At 36.9% G+C, this 21,088-nt stretch overlaps 1 protein-coding gene across 12 annotated transcripts in view; it reads left to right on the forward strand.

Annotated features, from left to right (window-relative positions):
* Positions 1 to 21,088, forward strand: part of STXBP4 (syntaxin binding protein 4) — a 90,015-nt gene that overhangs the window by 41,922 nt on the left and 27,005 nt on the right. For all 12 annotated transcript variants that reach the window (XM_080394423.1, XM_080394430.1, XM_080394431.1 and 9 more), the window contains one exon: positions 14,164 to 14,221. In XM_080394423.1, coding sequence (XP_080250549.1) covers positions 14,164 to 14,221 — 58 coding nt within the window. The remainder of the gene's footprint in view (positions 1 to 14,163; positions 14,222 to 21,088) is intronic.

Genomic DNA, 21,088 nt, shown 5'->3' on the forward strand with positions numbered 1-21,088 from the left:
CTGGTCATCAGTGGCTCCTTCTACTTGCAGAGTCATGCTGAATTTGAATTTTGAGCTCATAGGGACCGCTGTCTTTTGCCACAGAACGTTGCCACTGTGTTCCTCACGTAGCATCATGACATTATACCAAATGTTTTCAACTTCTGAAGAACGATGTTCTAAAATCCATTTTCCCTTTGACAAGAGCAGGAGTTAGGTGTGCCTGTAACGTGTCTCCCTGGCCTCCGCCGAGTTCTGAAGGCAACATGAGACCCAAAGCCTCTTCCTTGTGTAGCTGAAGCATCTCCCAGTTTGTCTTGAATTCGGAATTTATTGAGTTACTTGTTTTCTCAGTCTCATCTTGTAAAGACAACATAGAGCAAGACAAGATAAAGCAAGACAGGGTCTTAATGCTCAGTGCATCACTTGATGTAGTCTCTGTGGGGCAGTGGTCTTCTGGTTTCCAGCTCTGCTCAACAGAAACCTTTATAGGAACTAGGATCAGTTATCTTCCAGTCCAACGTGTGCTCTGGATTGTAGGTCCCTGCTGTCAGCCGTGCACTGTGAGTGAGTGACGCTATGCAGAAACAGTGGCTATGATGCAAACGGATAGTTTGTCCAAAAATTAAACTTAAGGTAGCAAGAAATTTTAATGTGTTATTTTAATTAATTTGCGGAGTAGCCACATTTCTTTACTGATCTGAAAACTTTGCTAGTGCACACAGGAATATAATTTGGGAATTTAAATAGAACGTAGTAATTTTCCTTTCATATCTTCAATGATGTAAACTGAGAATAACCCTTCACTTAATTTTAATTGTTTCAATACATAATACACATGAGATCAGAAGTGGATCCCTTTTGCCCTGTAATATGGACATCGTTGAATTTTTGCCTCATTCTGAGAATGAGAATGTTTCATTAAAAAACTGCTGGCTTATCAGCAGCTCTTTAGACACACCGCAGATCAGATCACAATAAGAAACCCAAAGTTGAACAACTTACGTACTTTCAGAAAAATTAAAATTCAAAGTTGCATAACAGGAAAAATATTTCTCTAATCCTCCGAAAAAAATCCAAGCATATTTAATACAGTTTTACAAGGACACAGTCAAGAATTTAAAACCTTATTCTACATAGCTGTTTACTTGCAGCAAGACTGAATTTTCTGCAAATCATTTAAATTTCCAATGTTGCCTGCATGGTAGATACAAATGAAGAGCTGTAATTCCAAAAAGGAGATCTGTCCAAGAATTTGAAAATATTGCATTACATCCACTTCAGAAATGTAATAGTGTATAATATTTAAAATATTTCCAATATAAATTAAGTTAAAATGAGTGGGCATGGAAATTAAAAATGGAGCACTAGACCTGTGAGACAAGTCCATTCTTTAGTCTGTAAATCTAATATGACCTGCTTTATTTACATAATTTATACACCCTGATTAAAATTATAATCCCCATTTTAAAAGGAATTCAAGCCATGAAGCAGCTGACTCATTCATAGAAAAGAAAAAAGAAAAAAAAAAAAAAGCAAGGATTTAACAGAAGTCTCCTAAATTTAATAATTATTTTTCTCACTAGGTGTCATATTGATAGGAAATCCTGAAAGCAGCTTTTTTTCCTCCTTGGATGGTAACCTATATTACTAGAATCTATTAAAATATAGATAATATTCTTCTGAGTTCTTAGATAACTGACAAGTTCGTTAGTTATAAAAAAAAAATTGTTTGGTTTTGGTTTGTCGTTACTTTGTATGTTTATGCAGTGCATTTTCACTGAACAAAAATGTCAATTGGTGCTTTGCCTGTGGAACAGTGTCAAGTAGCACCCTTACGCTGTCTTACCCTCTTAAAATCTTCATCAGAAAAGGAGAATGACTAATGAGAAAGTACAGAGTTAAGAACAGACAGCCATAGCCTCCATTAAAGTTTCCTGCAAAAGTTTTACTGATTTTGGTTTATTGCCTTTTTTTATATTTTGATACTATTTGATGCTGTATTTCAGTTCTGTCTGCTTGATCCAAATTAAATTTTTTATGCATGGTTATCCACATATTTCAAAGCAATTTGGATCTATAGCTGTGATTTCCAAGCTGTAGTTTGTCAACAGCCACTGAACCACAAAACTCTTACACCTGATTTACAGCTTGTCTACAGAACCTTAATCCTTTTACATTCTTTCTCATTACAGGATTCATTATGATAATCATGAGAATTTTTGAGGATGGGTAGTGATCTCTGATTTAAACATGTGAGACCACGGAGCTGTAGCATCACCACTGCTGAAACAGCAGTATTGAAGGGCATACCTGCACTGAAAATCAGTGCCTATAATGTTATATAAATAAGGCCAGTGAAGCCAAATGAAGGTTGAATAGTTTCTTAGAAAAGTAGTAGATAGACAGCAAAAATCTTCCACGGTTTCACCTTTGGCTGTCTTTTTGGTGGTGGTGGTCTGGTTTGGTTTTAGTATTATTATTGGGGTGTGAGTTCAGGTGCTGTCTGACAAGCTTGAAAAAACATACTGTAAAGCCCATTTCCTTGGTCAGGGTTGGTTTGGTTTTACAATAAATACAAAGGAGGAGACAAGCAAAGAGTAGTTTGGTGCATAATATAATTAAAATGCATTACTCCTATGAGCACAAGACATAAAAATGCCTTGCAGATGGGAAGCAGAAGAGATCTCTGCATGTAATGTAAATTATACAAAAGTTTAGAAAACTAGCATCCACATAGTATTTTACCACCAAAGAATCAGAAAAGACGCAGCTAGAAAGGACCTCCAGCAGTTAAGCAGTGCATCCACCTGCCTCCAGCACCATGAGTTATATCTGCATTAATCCAAACAGGTATTTGTCAAGCATACTCTACATTTTTTGTGGGCTAACTGTGCCCATCCTTAATTATCTTTGACATTAGAAAGCTTTTCCTTTGGCCTAAATCGTTCTCATTGCAGTTTAAGCCCATTACTGCGTGTCTTCCTATATTTATTGAAAATACTCTGCTACTTTCCTTTGTGGCAGCTTTGAACATATTTGAAGGCCATATCATGTCTCCATTCTGTTGTCTGTTCCCCAAAATGAACTAATACCAGTTTGATCATTTTTTCCTTTACATAGCATGTCTTCTAGCCTTTTCTTCACCCTTTTATTTCTCTGAATTCTCTCCAATTCATCAAAATTGTGTTGAGTTCTGTAGTTGGAACCTTCCTGTAGAAGACAAAAATGGAATAGTAAGTGTGTTTGCTTTAATATATAGCACAGCAGCTCTTACGTCCCAAAATAGTGTTCCCTTTCCCTGATAGCCTGAGGTTATTGATTCATATGAAGTTTGGGCTTTCCTGTATTTCCAGAGCCTTTTTGAAGGCTTTTGAAGCATTTGAAGGCTGAACCCAAACCACTTGCTGTTGTGCAACTGATTATTCGCACTTAGGGTAGGGCTTTGCTTTTGTCTTTACTGAATTGCACGCTATTTATTTCAAACATTTGATCGAGTTAGTCAAGCTCTTAACAAAAGTCTAATCCCGTCTTTCAATGACATTTCAAAGAAATGTCCGTTTACAAGTGGGCTTTCAATCCTGATTTATCCCTGAACTTACATATTTTTCTGATTTATCCTCCTTACTTGGACTAAAACCATGTTTTGTTGAATGCGAGTGAGGAATGACATTGTTTTCACCTGACTGGTCTTACTAGTGGGTATTGTTACAGGACCTAGCAATTAGACCCCACTTGTTAATTTCCTGTCCGAGAATCAGAACGTTACAGTAATTATGTCAAAGCAGAGAAGCTAGATAAAAGGTGAACACTATTAAGGATGGAATATTTTATAGTCTGATCGAATTAAAAAAATACATTTAAAGTGTCATTTATGAACAAGTTGCTAGCTAATTTATTGGTGATTGAACATAGTTATGTTATTCCCAATGTTTCACAGCAAGGAAAAAGACAATTCAATCTTTAAAGACAGTTCTTCAATGTGACCTAGATTTCAGAGCTCTGTTGCTGCTGCTAGAAAAGCAATTTATTCTCTCTCCATTCACTTACCTTTAATGAGAAGAAATGAGTCAGCTTTTGAATAGGCACTGTCTGTACTGACTTTCAAATCAAAACATTTTAATAATGAAAAACAAGTAAGTGATATTATTATACCTTAAAATGCAGATGAGCTAACAAGATTAGTGCAGTCTCATTAGGTTAATTTCCAGCATCTCTGAAGGAAGACTTCATGAAAGAGCAGACCTTCAGAAGTCTTAGGGACTCGTTTAGTTCATACTGTGACCCCAGTATGAAAAAATTAATTGACTTTGTGCCTCTTCCCATACAAGTTGTACTTGTACTTCCTCTTGGTAACTATGGAGACTGAAGTCAAAACTCTCCAGCATCAATGATTTTACTGGATGGTAAATACTTCCTAAATGGTCCCTCTATTAATTTCTGTTGACATAATGCTTAGAATTTTGGTATGTTAATCTTTAATTATAGTATGATGCTTTGGCATAAGGGGAGAATTAAAAAAATCTTCTGAATTTTGTAGAAAGGAGATTCACATTGCTTAAAGCCAGAGGAAATGTACAGGTGGGACAGGAATTGAACCTTGAGGTCCCTCTCAGTTCCAGATCAGTGCCTCGAACTCAAGGCTGACATCCCTCTCCTGAGCTGCAAGCGCATTTCAGACGTAGCTGGCCGGTTATCAGGAGCAGTGGGCAACCCAACGTCTCCCTGCGGGTACCTGTGCACACCAGCCAGGCAGCAACTGGCTCGTTATTTCAGGTACCAAAAACTAAACCAGCCATAACCGTATGGAGCTGAACCAAAGGACTTGTGCGTACTTTTGTGCAGTTAATGCTGAGTTAATTTTCTGTGGCTCCACAACTGTGAGCATCCTGGGAGAGCTGGCAGGGGCAGGGGGATGATCAGACCTCTGTTTCGAATGTCAGAGTATGCTAAAGCGATCAGCCTTAAGAGGGTTGGTGTGCTTTTCTGTCAGTTCCCTCAGTTGTCACATTTTTTCACTTTTTTGCAGTAGGTAGGAGTGAGAAGCTGAGGGCTAGCAGAGTTACTTAGACATATATGGTGCGCAAGTGTGAGAATTTAAATGGGAAGAAGTACAGAGAAAGTTGATTGCCAAGAATGATATAGGAAGCTTTTGAAAAGTATATTTTAAGGAGAGTTTGTAAGAGGAAAACATAATCGCTTGGTGCTTATGAAGGAGACCTAAATGAGGTACAAAATGTGCCTAAGTCTCGTACTAGATCTCTTACCTTGTCCTGTAAAGCATATGCATTGTTAACTGGGAGTTAAGGATGGAGATTTTGCCTTGCACTAGTGATTGCTATGGGTATTACGTTTGATTCCTTTACAGTTAAGGTAGAATAAAGTATGCTAATTTAGGCACATGGTGCATTTTTCTTCACTTGGGATTTATAACAGAAAAAGGAAAGGTTTCCTAACTTCTAAGAACTTTTGACATTCTTTTCAGAATATGCTGGCTTTAAAGTCATGTCTTTCTGTACACAAAACCTTTCTTCAGCTGCAATGTTTTTTTTAACGGGCTAAAAGGATATCTTGTGTTAATGTATTTTTACAATTCTTGATTCAAAAGGAAAAAATACGACTTTGGTCTGTACTTAAGTGAGCTCAGCAGAGAGTAGTTCTGTGTCTCTCAATTGTAGGTGGTTCATGCCAGCCCCCTGCACAGTTTAATTTCATCATCAGTGCAAAAAAGTAAGATATTACTTAGCAGGAAAGGCATATCATGTAATACTATTGCTTTTTAGATCTCAGACAATTTCTGCTCAACTCTAATTTTAGACAGTCATTATAATTTGTTACCAATGAATGCTTTCTAATTAAACTTATATTTAACGATCACATGCGTCAGTGAGCAATGTGAGATGACAGTGATGGAAGTGGGTGGATAGCACAATAGATGGTGACAAGAGAAGTTGATAGAGTAAGGAAAGGAGAAGATGGATGAATTCCAGGACAGAGTAATTGTGGGAGCAAGAGAGTAGGGAAACTGAGGAAAAAAAGAACCGGTTTAGAGCTGGGACACAGAGTGAAATATTCCAGGCTATTTCGATTTGCCTAGTTAGTCCTGGTGGTGAATGCCCCATGTGCAGAGGCTTGTATTTCTGGAATAAAAATGTGTTATTCCAGATTCTTTTTAATCAGTTGAAAGTGGATTGTACCAATTCAGAACAAGAATGTTCTCAAGAGGGTACTTCTATGAATTTAACTTATTTTTTTAGCCTACATGGCATTCCCCAGTTATGGACCAGTTCCCTAATTCTATAATAATGTTTTCTCTCTTCTCTTCAGCAGTTTGTGATTCCTAGGTATAAAAAAAAACTAATTTCAAATTAAATTATGCAAATATGCCTCAAAAATTAATTTGTAAATTGTAGTGTATTCAGTCAGACCTGGAAATAATAATGTGTTCTTGACAAATCACAAATAGACAGCATCGTTAATAGTCAATACTGGATGAGCATAGAAAAAAACCTGCAATTAATTCATAGAAAGAAATATTTTTTTAAAGCTGGGTGAAACTGAAAAAAATGTAATGGGAAACATGCTTACCATTTTTGAGACCTTATCAGGGAGCACTACTACTTGCATGGTTCTAGGGTATTGTATTTCTCTTGCTGTGTCACTGATTGAGACTCTGTTACTGCAGCCTTTAACATTAACATAAAATGAAACATCTTTGAGTTGGCAAACTAAAGCAGATGGGAGCCACCAGGGGATAAGTAGCACTGGTTGGTTTTTTTGGTTTTCTTCTTTGCAGCCTTCTCTCTGAAGGAGGTAGATTTCTGCATTCTGCAGTTTTCTAATTTTCTGTATTGCCTCCGCCCTATCCACAGATTCTTCAACCACAATAAACAGAAATATGGGGGGTGGTCACTACATTCTTACGTGTTTTCACTGGGCAGCCAGTAGCATTTAAGTAAGAAGCCGTGTAGGAGAATAATACAAAAATAATGGCCAGATAATCAGTATATTAAATGCGTTTTAAAAAAGCAAATAATAAAAGCCAGTAGATCATGCAAAATCCAGTGTTTGTTCGGAATGAGCTAGTGTTAAATTCCTCTGTGCTTTCATTATCCCTTACCTTTGAGGGCATATGCTCTCCTGACCTAATGACTAAACAAACCTATCATATCCATGACTAAAATAGCTATAATGTTGAGGGACATTCTGCTTAATAGTATCTTGGCCACCTCAAAATTGCTTGTTGAACTTCTGACTATCAAATGTGTGTTCTGCGAAAAGACAGCGTAAGGTAGATGTGATACATATTGATTGTATTATAAGCATATTGAAATAATAATCTTGGGTTTTTTCAATGTAAGTTGCTGAATAATTACTTTTTCTGGAAGGTGATTAAGTTACAAAAATAGTAATCATTAGTAGTACGTTGAATTCCTTTCATGTCAGTATTTCAAGGAATGCAGTCCTCCTTCAGCTTTTTGTATGCTAAGAGTCGCTCCCAGTTTCACATCAGTAGCTGGTGTAGATGCTCAGATTCCAGCCTGGGACAGTGGGTAATGGCATGAATCTTCTGGTTTACATCTGGGCTAAAAGGAGGACTTAACCCCAAAGCTGATGGTGTCTTTTGTCAGCTGCTAGTGGCTTACTTACCTTCCCTGTTCCCACAAAAGTGTACTTTAGAAGAACAGTTTCTATTTGGTGATGCAGACAGCTCAGTCCTTAGTTTGCTGTACTCTTCCCGCTCCCTTTAAAAGTCAGAATATTCTATAGTGATGTTACTGTAAAGTATGTACTGCAGGCTCCAGTGACTTCTGCTGTTGCTGTATAATTGGTTCTACACGTTTGCCATCAAGTAAGCAGAAGAACCTGTTTTATTGCCTTTAAGTGTGTTGTGCTTATTTTTTACTTTCACTAGTAACCTGCATGAATAAAAATGAGCATCAGCTAAGACTGCTTCTCATTTTAGTAACATTCCAAATTGCTTGAATCCTACATTACCTAAAACTTTATTTGAAACGAGAATATTAGTCTCTACTTGAAAAATATGTCATTTCACAGTGTCTCAAATACTCAGCTTGTGAAAAGGCACATTTTAAAAATAATGTTTCAGGAAGATAAGTCTTCATCCTTGAAGACCCGTAGCAGCAACCTCATTGCTGGATGAGTACAGCTCTCACTTATTTCTGAAGAAATTAAGTGCACATGCTGGGCAGAGTCTGTTCTAGATTTGGACTTCCGTATGCGTTAGCTAGGAAAGCAGTATGTCTACAGTAATGTCTGGTCACATGTACTAATTGAGGTCATTCTTATTTCCTTAAATTAGTCAGTTAACTGGTCATTGTTCACATACTACAATTTCTGTTATATCCTTACTGTTTCTAATTAACTGTACCAAGTTATTCACAGGCAAGTATTAGAGTACAAGAAAAACATTTGTAACAGTTTGTAATGTCAAAATTACCATAAATATCTTGAAGTTGACAATATAATCCTTCAGCACAAGAAGTGAACGATTTTATAACTCTCATTCTAAATTGTAACTTGAGATAAGTGTTTTAATAAGAGATTGAGTTTGCCAACAGAGATGGGTCAGTATTTTATGATTATTAGGAAATGGGAAAACACAAGGTCATCTTTCAGCGTGCCCTGAATATCCAAAGTAAGAAAAATATTTTTCCTGAAGCATGGTTTCTAGGAACAAGACTGAAGGGAGACGAGCCAATCTGCCAACCATACCTTAAATTAGCATAAATTTCAGTTGCTAGTGTTTCCCAGATGTCTCTACTTGAAAACTACTTACTCCATCTTTGTTTTATTAAATTGCCAACAACAAAAGGAAAAGCACAATTGCTTTAAAATGGAATTTGATATGTGAAAGAAAGGAATGTCCCCTTAGCAGAGTATTATTCATAAAATGAAACACATTTGTTCGTGGGAAGAGCACTCAAAATGGTCTAAAGAATAAAGTGGCACACAAGCAAATGCCAGAAGTACATAGTCACTTCTGAAAGCTGGATTTTTGAATCTGAGGTTTTATACTTAATTCACAAATAAGCATTAAAATACAGTATATGTTACAGACAGCCTCAAAAAATGAAGGGCCTTTTTATGCCTGCACCCCATTGAATACAGTCAACAAACAAGGCTGTGTATTTCTCTACAAATTTTTGCTTTAGCTGTGTCAAATTGTGTAACTCACAGAGGAGTTCCTCTGCCAGCCTCACATCATACGATACCTCTAGTCTCACATCTGGGATATTCCCGTATTCCAGTAGCGCTCAGAATCCAAGACCAGATAACTCAGAACCAGCAAGTCAGATCTTCAGCTTTCCATCCTCTGCGTTGCCCAGAAAGCTCAAAGAGAGGAGCCAAAGGCATGAGGGATCTTGGCTAATGAATTTTGCATTATCAGTGAGGCCACATGAGGCAGGTTTAAATGTTGATAAGACCTGTAGATGGTGGATATTGAAAAGATCAGAATTCAAAACCTCCTTTATCAAGTGACAGAGAAAACTGTTTATAATGTCCTTTAGCAAATCTTGTGTATCAGAAATACTTTTAGTAGGTAATTCCTGTTTCTTAAAAAGCATCGTCATTTTTGAGAGTCTATTATTAAATACAAATAAACTATGAGGAAATAAACAAAGGGCAGTTCTGGGCTAGCTCATGCTGTCTTAAAAAAACATGTATAACTGGAAAAGTCAGGCTAGGTAAAAGGATATGTAAAAAAGACATCCTTGTTTCTGTTGTTGGTCAAAGAGTGTGTTCATTGTGAAACTGAAGGCTTGTACTGTGTGGCCTTTGAATTCCAGATAGATATTACATCCCTTTAGCTTGATACTTCATATTAATTCCAGATGAGGCGGTTTAATGATACAGCCACAAGATTGTTTAGCCCCAACAGGAGACAAACTGTAGCCAGACATCCTTTTGATGGTGGATGATGAAGCTATGAATGCTACTGGAAATAAGTTTATGCTTCACAAAAGAGTTTTTAGGGTGAGATTACCAACTCTGGTAGGTGGCTATCCCTAAGCTCTCTTTTCAAATGCATCAGTAATGTCTGTGTGACTGCTTATAATGGAAACAAGGTTTTAAAGTCTGGCCTTGAGGCCAAAATAAAGCACTTAACATACTTATCTTGAAGCATCTAAATAGTCCCACTTAGACCAAATCTAGATAGAATCCTTGTGAAGAGTATATTTTTGAACCATTCTTACTACAGTCTCTAAATCTCTCATTTCTTTTGAATGTTTTGATCAGAAAATAAGAAGAATAAAAAAATTTGGACTGTGTTTAGATGTTGGGGAAGTAACTCAATTTTGAGTCAACTGAATATTCATGCTATGGTATCTGCTTTTATTAGTTTCATCTGCTGATCTCCACATTTCTTTTGCTTTAATGTTTTTTTAACTAACTTATTGGGGAAAAAAACCCACATCCAAGTACATTACTGCATGGCTTCTAGGCTTGATAACTGCCCAGTAAAATGAGGCTTTTTCCTAATATTTCCCCCCTTCTTCCTTTAGGGATATACTTTGATCATGCTATGTGCAGCTTTTATTGAGGGAGGGCACATGCATTCTGTCTTGGAAACAGTAGGCAAAATCTTAAATGTTTGTTGCTTCAGGAAAGTTTTTAGTGAGGGCTGATGCTTATCTTTCTACTTACTGCAGCCAGCTAAGTCGTGTTTTTTCTTTGTCCTGCAAGTCTAAGAAAGTGATAAAGATCGATTTAGATCCACACTGTATCAAGCAGCAGGAAAATTCTGTTTGCCGTAGGGTTTCATTGCCTTTCTGCTTTATATAATGTTAATTTTACAATAGTGGTTATCACAGCAGGCATCTTGCAGCTGAGGAGGCAAGCAGTCCCCAGGGATACTGCCTTGCTGCTCTGTGACCAGCTGCAAGGGTACTTACTGGTAGACATACAACAGCAAGTGGTTTGTTCTCTTTGGTTTTCACATGGAATTACAGAAATCTCTTTTGCATTAACCCTAATTAAATGCATATACTCAGAACAAAATAATGGTAGGTTATAATGTATTTTGGCTAACATGCACTCTCAGGAGACTGTTTATTCTATTTGGGCAAATGGTGCTTTGGGCTGTATCCATTTCTTTTGCATGTGTAATTACATTTGCAGTTTTACCTCTTCTTTACCTTGCAAAAGGTAAATAATCACAAATACTTCAATGGCAAGAAGCCCTGTATATTCTGCTGATAAGAAATTATTTTTAAATATTGTAAATCTGTAATTCTTCAAAGATGATATATGCAGACAACTGCAACCAAGATATATTATTTATGAAGTTTCATCAAAGACTGTAGCAATTCACAGAAGAAATGATAAATATGTAGGCAACCTGAGACTGCCAGAGTTTATCTAGGCTAAATCCTGTGTCTTCCAGATTATATTTTTGACTGTTTGAGCTCCTTTACCTCCTGTTTACTCCAGGTGAGAGCTTTGCAGCCTTTCAAAGCAAGTACTAGGACAGGCAACAAATCTGACCCTGGAGGGTGTGAAAAAATAGAGCACTAGGAAGTAGATCAACTTATGAATGATTCATGGAGAAAGTGAGCTTGAAGGAAGTGAAGACGATGTCTAGGGAAATAGATGATGCAAAACATGAGAGCCGCCTGGCTACCATGGGAAATACCAAGAAATATAAGTACAAATCTAACCGTGAAGGAAAGGAGTAAAGGGAACAGCAGTGGAAAACTAGTGGAGAAAGATTAAAAATGTGGAAAATAAAGGCATTAAAAACCCTACAGATGTAGGTGGAACTTTGAGGCACGCAAAGAGTAGGTAGATAGGATACACCATCTAATGCGTGTAAAGTCAAGGAGGCAAATAGTGCTTTGGAGATATCTCCAGGGCTTCATTTATAGATGATAAATGTACTCAGTTTTTTTGAAAAGCATAGTCTTTTGTGGTTAAGAAAAAAATACAGAGCATCGGTTATGATTGCTACCTGCATCCTGTTCTTCATTTAGGGGTGAAAAAAAAGACATCATTTTAATCAAATTCCTAGTGAAAAATGTGTAATTATCATTGATGAATGAAACAGGTGATATAGGGGATCTGTGTGAGTGCAGAGCAGATGCTGACTTTCTATTCATAATTGAGCAAATCCGTTTGTCATTTATTTTGGATACGCGTTTGCATGCAGGAATGAGGAAAGGCCAGGGCAGATGGAAGCAACTGAAGGATGAATGCTGTTGCCATTTAGATCATTAGAAAATATCCCTGTTAAATAAAGGTCCCATCTTTTGTGGGAGAGGAAGGAAGAACCAGTGATCGTGTCTAGCATAGTTAGAACTTAAAATACCCTTTTCTTCCTTCCCTCATGATGAAGTAAGAGCCTGAAAACTGTTACGCAGCAGCTACCTTGTATCTAAAGGGAAGTAGCTGTGGATTATTCTCTCTGAAAGGTAGTAGGTGGCATGTTTTGAGGAACAGATTGTATAGATCTGTTCTGAACTGAAAATGGGAAGAAGCCTGAGATAAGTGACTAATATACAGGGTAAAAGTGAAAGGGGAAAAAAAAGTTAATCCAATGGGCTTTTTGCTTTTCAAGCTGTAATAGACAGTAATGGTGCTGTTCTACAATTACCAATTCTCAAGTTCCCTTCCAGAATCCTGGAGTTCTGGTAGACTTGTTGCTCTTCCCTTGGTGCCTGCAGGTATAATTACTTCTCAGATGGTTTGCACCTGCTTCAGCATGCCAAGTCATGATTCAGTAGCTGTAATCTTTATCTTTAAGAACTGAAGTTATCCCTTTCCATATTTTGAAGAAGTAAAGGACCACACTAGCGGCAAAGGTGTGATGATGAGAGAGAAGAAAATGAGCCTTTTAAGAAAGAAATTCCCCCAAAAATGTATGTGTGTGCACTCAGGGCATTCCTTGGTATGAAGTAGCTTTCAAAGATCATATGGTGCGTGCAGTCCAGCACATTTTCCAAATAAAAGTTTTATATGGAAAGCAGTCTCACAGATGGTTCTAATGAGCTGGTCTTTGCGATATACTGTGGCTTGAACAAAAATAGTTTAACTCCTAAGGCACTAACATTTTGAGGTGATTTTCAAGCTAAAGCACTTCCAGAACAATCTTCCATGCATATTTTACTTTTATATATATTTCTTGTCTCCAAAAAAGGGAAGTTTTTCAGGACCTTGCACTTTCCTTTATATACGTTACAGTATAGTATCGCAAAACCATACATCAGGAGCATTTTTGCACATGACTGATGCTTCTTTCTTCAACACTTTTCAACCCTACAAACAGTTGGCTTTACTTTGAACAAATAGTAATTAAAAAGCTAAAGGTTTGCTATGAAAATTTTATTTTTAAAGTGGTGTAGTATAGTACCCAACCAAAAGTATTACTCATCATTCTCATGGAGGGGCCTTTCAAACTAAGAACAAAGTCCAAGACTTTAGTTTTTAAGATTAGCGAGACTAGTAGTTACAAAAGGGGAAAAGAGCACAGTTTCTTAGTGCATGTAAAAATGGCACCCTTTCAGAATTATTTATTTTAATTTATGCTAAACATTGCAGTATTAAATACTTTAACTCCCGGAAACATTAGTGTAAATTACAAAATTAAGCAATGTATTTAGTAAATCAACCTTTGTCAGGATACATAGACACAGGTAAGTATCCATACAAATAGCTGTACATATTTTCTCTGAATCTGACTCTAAGCATCTTGGAGTTTGTGTCTAAATTCCCAAAGAATTACGTATAAACAGAGAAGCTGGTGATAAACCAAACAGCAGAGGATTTCATTCTGCCCAGACTTCTCCCTCATGTAGTTACTAGCATCTGTAAAAACAGACCTTGGGGGACCACAGGCATGGGGAGTATTTTTGGTCACTTCATACAGGTGTAAATTATAATAAAAAAAGAGTTAACTGCAACTAATTTGACCACACTGTCAGCTTCTATAAAAGAAATGCTAGTAATAAAAGTATCATCAAATGGTTTATAGCTCTGTAACACAGCAAATATTTATTAAATTGTATTGTTTATATTACCTGTTATGAAAAGAGTAAGAATTCATTTATAAGCTTTTTATGACATGGTTTGAAATTCCAGCACTCTAACTTACACCATTTCAAAACGATATTCTTTGTGTCACTTAAGCTTTGACAGATATCTTATTTCTTTATTTCATCTTAGGTCTGCCTTATGGATGGGAAGAAGCTTATACAGCGGATGGAATCAAATATTTTATCAAGTGAGTAGTTCTGTGGAAAACTGGGCCAGAGTTGATATAAAAGTACATCAAACACTTTTTTAAACCTAGAATTAATGGAAAATGAGTAAAATAACAAAAGCTGTCATATGTTTTATATACATCTTTATTACAACATCACTTGTTCTTTTCTGCTTTTTGTGACTTCACTGCCCAGAGGGTCCTAGAGGGCTTAGTCACAAATCCAATGAAAGTCAGTGACAACTGTCCCTCTCAATCCTTCAGATGTCTTGGAAAATGCTAGTCCACATCACTGAGAACTTCCCCACTTACGTGTTTGACCCTATAATGGACCCAGGAGATAAGAAAAAAAAAAAAATCTCGTCCCCTAAATAGTTTACAAGTATAAATATCTATTTTTTAAAATGTCTTTATATTTCGGGGAAGTGGAAAAATTCTTAGAATTCTTTTAGATTTTTAGAAGCTAATGGTGTGGTTTCACCTAAATCTAAAGTTACTGATGGGTTTTTTGATGTCATATCCTGCTCCCTTGTGTGGGAATAAGTTGTGTTCCTGCAAGAGGGTGAACGAACAGGACTGAAAGTGTCTGGTTACATTTATAAAATGATCGAGAGATTTCCAATTGCCATTCCATTCATTTAGAAGAGGTTTATACTTTTCATTTTATCCTCTAGACCTTTTTGTAATTTTTTTAAAAATTTCTACTCTAGACTTTGCACACAGAGGATAAATGGAGGCTTACTAACTTGAGTATCACAGAATGTTGACGTTTTACAGCATCACTGGCCACAGGTCAAGCAACTTTTATTCCATTGATAATCCCACTGAAGCTGCAGCAGGTGCAACAGCCTTCTCTCATATTCTGCATACATACTACTTTTGTTCTTGATTTCTACCCCATGAAAATTACACCTACAGTTTCCATAGGGTTTACTTTCTGCATATTTGAGGGGGTGCCAAAGATAAAGGCATATTCTTCATATCCAGCTTATTAGAAGTAATTATATTAACTAATATGAATTCCACTGACAGGTGTTCAGGACAGATGTTGCAACAGTAAGCAGTTATGCACACCCCCCCCCCAAAAAAAATTACAGAAAAATAGGTTTATGTCAGGAGTTACCTGTGGCTTTGTGGAGGATATTGCAAACAAATTCATTTTTCAAAACTTTCCGGCGACTAGAGGAAAGGTGACATTGATAAGATGTTACAATATAACAGTGTCCAAAGCATAAAGAAAACCTCTACAAAGGCTTTAAAAGCAGTTAATTATTTGGAGATGTAATTGTCTGGGGAGGGGGAGGGGGGAAATTCCTTAGTGATCATTTTTCTGAAAGAATGTAAGAGAAAAATGCAATGCAGATTGATTATTTACAAAAAGAAAAAAAGATTTTATTATTTTAACCAAATCCAAAATATGGTTTATATCCGGCTAATGTCTTTCATGTAGAGAATGGAAAGCTTTTTTACAATGACATGCTTGATAAAAGCTATAGGAATTTGTTGTATTCTGTAGGAAAGATTATTTTTTTCAATTGTATTCTCTGATTCGGGAGAAAAAATGCATGAAGAAAAAAGTAGCTCATGGTGAATGTCCCAGAAGCTTCAAGAAGTTATTTGTACAGTATGCTGTTGTTTTTTCCAGAATATAGGGAAAATTAATTCATATAAGGGGGGGTGGTGGTGTGTGTGTGTGTGTTGTTCTTCTAAAAGATTGACAGAATTGGTGAAAAATATAATTCATCTTCATTCCATATATATCATGAATCATCGTTTATAGCAAGTTATTCTAGCTGCTAAGACTTGCACATTGTTTAAATCTTGTAAGGGCCACTGTTTTGCAGGTGGACTTCCACAGTCTCCTAAAAGACAGGAGGGGCAGCAAATAATTCTTTGCAGTGAAATAAAATTACTTTTATCCCCAACTCTTATAAAAATCACGTAAATAACAGTGAAGTTTATGTATTAGCTAGCCAAGAAAAGCAGTGACTTTTTTTTTTTCTTTTTTTTCAAGCATACTGCTCTGTTGTCCTTGACTCACCCCATGGTGCCTCGAGCTAGATGTATTAAAGCAGACATGTTTTCTTCTGCAGAGCTTTCCAAACACACCATATATGATCCTGCATTCCAGCTGTAATCAAAGGGTGGCTTTCCTTTTCAGGCAGATGTAGGTTACTATATGGGATTTATACCAAAAAAAATTGTAGAAAAATAACTTAGGAAATGAAAGTGAACTCAAAGCCGGTTTCATAGCCATGGAAATAAATACAAGAACAACTGTTAAAATAGAGCACTGTTCCTGTCTGTTGACACGGGGAGCCATTATAGGACAGTTGGAAAGTTAAGGAGGATGCTGGATTCTGTTGTGTAATTGGAAACTGAACTTGAAGACAGTATTACCTAGCAATAACAGCAAGTAAAATTTAGAAACTGAGTAGAAGAAATCTCACATTCTTGAAGTATTCCCCCCCCCCTTTTTTTTTTCCCCCTGGTTTTGTTACTGTGCTGCTCATACAAAAGTATTTATCTTGATGACTCAGCAGAAAGCTAGATTTGCTGAATATGGACAAGAAATGTCGAAGTTCTGTACTTGGCTGCTGAACTATTGCTGCTGTGACAGTAAGATGCATATTAGCAACAGTAGAATCTCAGCTAGTTAGGTGGTGGAAGCCCAATTTGCAGAAAGCATCAGATGTTTTGCATGTTATCTGCACTTGCTGAAACTACAGATTTGAATCTGTTAGTTCACATGAGGCTTTTTCAGTAATTTTTGCATTGATCTTTTATTGTTAATGACTTGTGAATGTTCTTCCCTTTAATTACAAGTGATAGTGTCCCAGGTTTTCCATCGTTGTTACCTTCTGTGTAATCTGTCCTGTAAAGTTCTACATGTCATTCTTTATGTGGCAGGCAAGGAAAATCTGTCTTTTAATTGCAGAGACGGGTAGGAGATCACCTTTCATGACCATTGTCTAAAAACTTCTGTTCTGAATGAAGCCACCACGCTGAAGTAGTGTTAAGAGCTCTAGATGCAGTTCATTAGAATGGAATTAATGAGCATTGCAATAAGACATCGTGGTAATTAGTATTCATTTTAACTGTTTCCTTATTTTGCTTTCATCACTGTTTCCAAATGCCTTTACAGAGTGTAAGCTGGGTTTTTTGCATGCTTGAAAACTCATACCTCTTACTACACTTTGTGATGTGTATGAAGTCAGAGAAAGTTAACTATTTAGAGCAAGGAGCAGGGGTTGCACAAGTCCCTTGTTCCTGACATTGAATGGTAGAGATTTCAAGATGAAAATGCTACCCAACATTGAAAATACCCCTTTCTAGAAGGAACTTCACTAGAGGTGCACCTTATCAACTGATCCTTTTCAGTGGGATTTAATCTTAATTGTTTAAAGGGGGATTAGCAGAATAGTTGATACTTTGCAGCCCTGGTACTAATAGTGTAACCTTCTTGTTCTCTTTGGCTGTGAATTTCAGTCCTTTCATTAGTGTTTAGAACAGCCAAAGTCATGAGGGGCTTAAGAGTGTTTCAGCACTAGCCCACTTCCATGTATACAAACAGAAAAACATAATTCCCAAAGTGTAGCCACAATTAAACTGATCTTATATGTGAATTGTCAGTTTTCATACTGTGCAGTTAGGCTGTGAGGCTATAGAGAAGCTGCAGTGGCTCTGTTGAAATCCACAGCAGTTTTACAAGATGTTGAGGACCATCTAATATTATTTTAATTAGTAGTTGCCTTCAGTTCCAACAGGCTTTATTGGGCCATCAAGTAGCTGAGTCCATAAATCTATATGTTATAAATCTAATGCAGTAAACACCCCAGAATGGAATCTTAATAGCACATAAGCTTGAGACAGCTTGCTGAGAAATTTCCATAAATATCTCTGAAGGGGGTGTAGCAATATGAAGTGCATGAGAAATCAGAGTTTAAAAGAAGCAAACCAGCTGGCTTGTGTTGCACACTAAAGTAAAACCCACTTATGTGAATAACTGACATGAATAAAACATTTACATGGCTATATTTCTAAGGGGCTGAACAGCTCCCTTTACCTACCAGGGAAAGCTGTATCTTGTCCATGAATCCTCACCTTAAAACAATTTTTGAAACCACCTCTTTTATTCAGGAAATCATTTCAGTCTCAGTAAATTATTTCCAATCAACCAGGTTGCTAAGATCGGTCACAAAGTACTGGCAGGTGTGAGAAAACTACCTTTTAGACTGCTGGTGTGTCATAAACTCACAGGGGTTTGTGCTAGGCATTAAGGTCATGTGTATAGGTTTACCGTGAAATTGCAAAGAGTAATGTAAGGGTCTCTGAGTTACATCTCAGTATGCATTGGAAAAAAAGCAAAATCAAGTGTCTTACTAATATAATATAATACAATTTAATATAATAAATAAAAATTAATAGTTACCAGCACAAAAATCACATCAGTAGACTCAAAGGTAGGGACAAGCTTCATTGCTGCTATAACGGTGCTTTCCTCCTGCTGGAGAGTAATGGTTGAATTTGGCCCCAGGTATGTTTTAAGATAACCTGGTATACTTTCAAGTAGTGGAGAGGGCAAGCAGTATCTTATTTTGCATGTAGCAGTACAATCAGTCATTCATACATAACACCAGATTCATGCCCCATCAGTTAATGTGTAAGAGGAATGTGTTACTGGTGCCTGGTTTCCGCACTGGTCTACATTTGGTGTCACTGTTCATATCAACCAGCTTGGTCGAGTTCAGATTCTGACCTCGTTTGCTCAAAGTGACAATTCAGTAGCCCAGTAGGGTTTTCAGCAGTCCATTGCAGTTCTGAAATCACAGAATAAAATCATAGCGAGGTCTAGATCGGAAGGGATGTCTGGAGGTCATCTCGTTTAACCATCTGTTGAAGAGTAAGTTATCCAGAGCCCTGTCAAACCAAGTCTTGAATTTTTCCAGTGAGGGAGATTCTACCACCTATCTGGGCACCCTATTCCAATGTTTAGCTGTTCTCACAGTGAAGAATATTTTTTTTTAATCTAGACAGAATTTCCCCATAAGCAACTTGTGCCCGTCGCTTCTTTTCTGTTGCCATACATCTTTTTGAGCAAAGTGCTCTTCTTCAGAACTACCTTTCTAGGTATTGGAAGACTTTTGACACCCACCCCCCTGAGCTTTTTCTTCTCTAGGCTGACTAAACACAATTCCTTTAACATTTCTTCATATGCCAAGTTCTCCAACCCTCTAATCATCTTGGTGACCCTCCACTGAATCTTCTCCATTTTTTTCCATTGTCTGTCTTGAACTTGGAAGACCAGTGTATTGAAGAGACCCCACATAATAAGGTTAAAAAGTTTCATATTAATTAATTTTACTTATTAGATGATTAAAGCTATTCTGTTGTAAGAAATTCAATTACTGATTTTCTAATAGAAATTCCTGTCCCAAATTGACATTTTGTCTGTAAATTGCAGAAACAAAAGGGGCCAATGAGCCCCCATAAAGTATCACCTACACCCAGATGTGTATGTATGCGCTTACCAGTCAGCTGGGAGGCATTAGGATGGGAAAAGTTTTGTAAGTAAAAGAAAGGCCCTCTTGTTCACTTTTAAAGCTAGTCATGTGGCTGGTTTTGCCCAGGCTTCATGCAGGTGTAACACTGAACGAGGTTACTAAGTGCTGTCACCACTATCAAAACTAAATTTCACTTTTGTTGTGTGCATTGGCATTAAAAGTCCTCACGGTAGTCACAGCACTGCAGCAGTGGGAACAGAAAGTGTATTCTGTCATTGAACAGATTTTGTGAATTAGTAACATCTGGGTTTGATTTTAAAATAGGAGAAAGTGTCTATGCATAACGGCTCTCCCAGTGCAGTGTCATATATGCTAATTAATTAATGGTTATACACTGGTGGTTTAGAATCACATAGGAACAGTATAATAAACCCATAGCTGGGACACTAATTTTTTTCCCAGAAAACCCATTATAGTTAATCTCTTCCATCCTCCCACTGTGTTCACCTTTAACATATGGCAGCTCTGTATCATGAGACTGGCACCTAAATTTAGGTAGGGCCTTGCTATTCTCCCTCCCACTCCCACCCACTCCTTGCATATGTATACAGTTTGTAAGGACCAGCTGTGAATTTTGCCCCTGTAAACACTGTTTTTCTAGCATTTTAATAGGACTAGGTTCCAACTATTCCGCATTAACTGTTATTTTCCTCAAGAACGTTTATCTTAAATTTTCCTGAAAGACAAGTAAAAGTTCCCAAGTATTTTAAACTTTGGGGATCTTTTCCTTTAGATGTATTAGGGGCTGTGATGTTTTCTATCTTATGACAAGGGGGAAACAGTAATATATGCTTTAGGGTTGTCTTTCAGCAGTTCATCTCAGAATCAGAAGTTTCACATGGAAGTATTCTGTGCTTCAGAGTGACAAGGTTGGCAATGAAGATACCATTGGTAGATACAGAATTTAGTTCATGTTAAGTAGGAGCCTAAAGTCAATACTTGTAAAATACAGATTAATAAGAACCACACGTAATGTGTTCTGGTAGCTTTTGAAATAATACCTAACAGATCAGGCTTCCACTTTGAAAGCCAACATATCGTACTTACATAATTTGTAACATTCTGTTTTGTTTGGGTTTGCTTGGGAAGCAAATTAATTGTCATTAATTTTACTGAAAGCTGGGCATTCGCAGAAACTGTTTATGATTTTATGACTGAACTAAGAATAGCGAAGCATGTGTGATAGATGAAGAACTTCTGTAGTATAAACATTGATGATTTATAGCACTAGAGCTAAAGGTATCATCATAGAAGGAAAATAAATCACGGTTGATTTTACTTAGTGCATGCTCAATTGAAAAAAACAAAGCTGTTCTTTGATAAG

The sequence above is a fragment of the Falco punctatus genome (assembly GCF_963210335.1).
Source record: "Falco punctatus genome assembly, chromosome: 1".
Lineage (NCBI taxonomy): Eukaryota > Metazoa > Chordata > Aves > Falconiformes > Falconidae > Falco > Falco punctatus.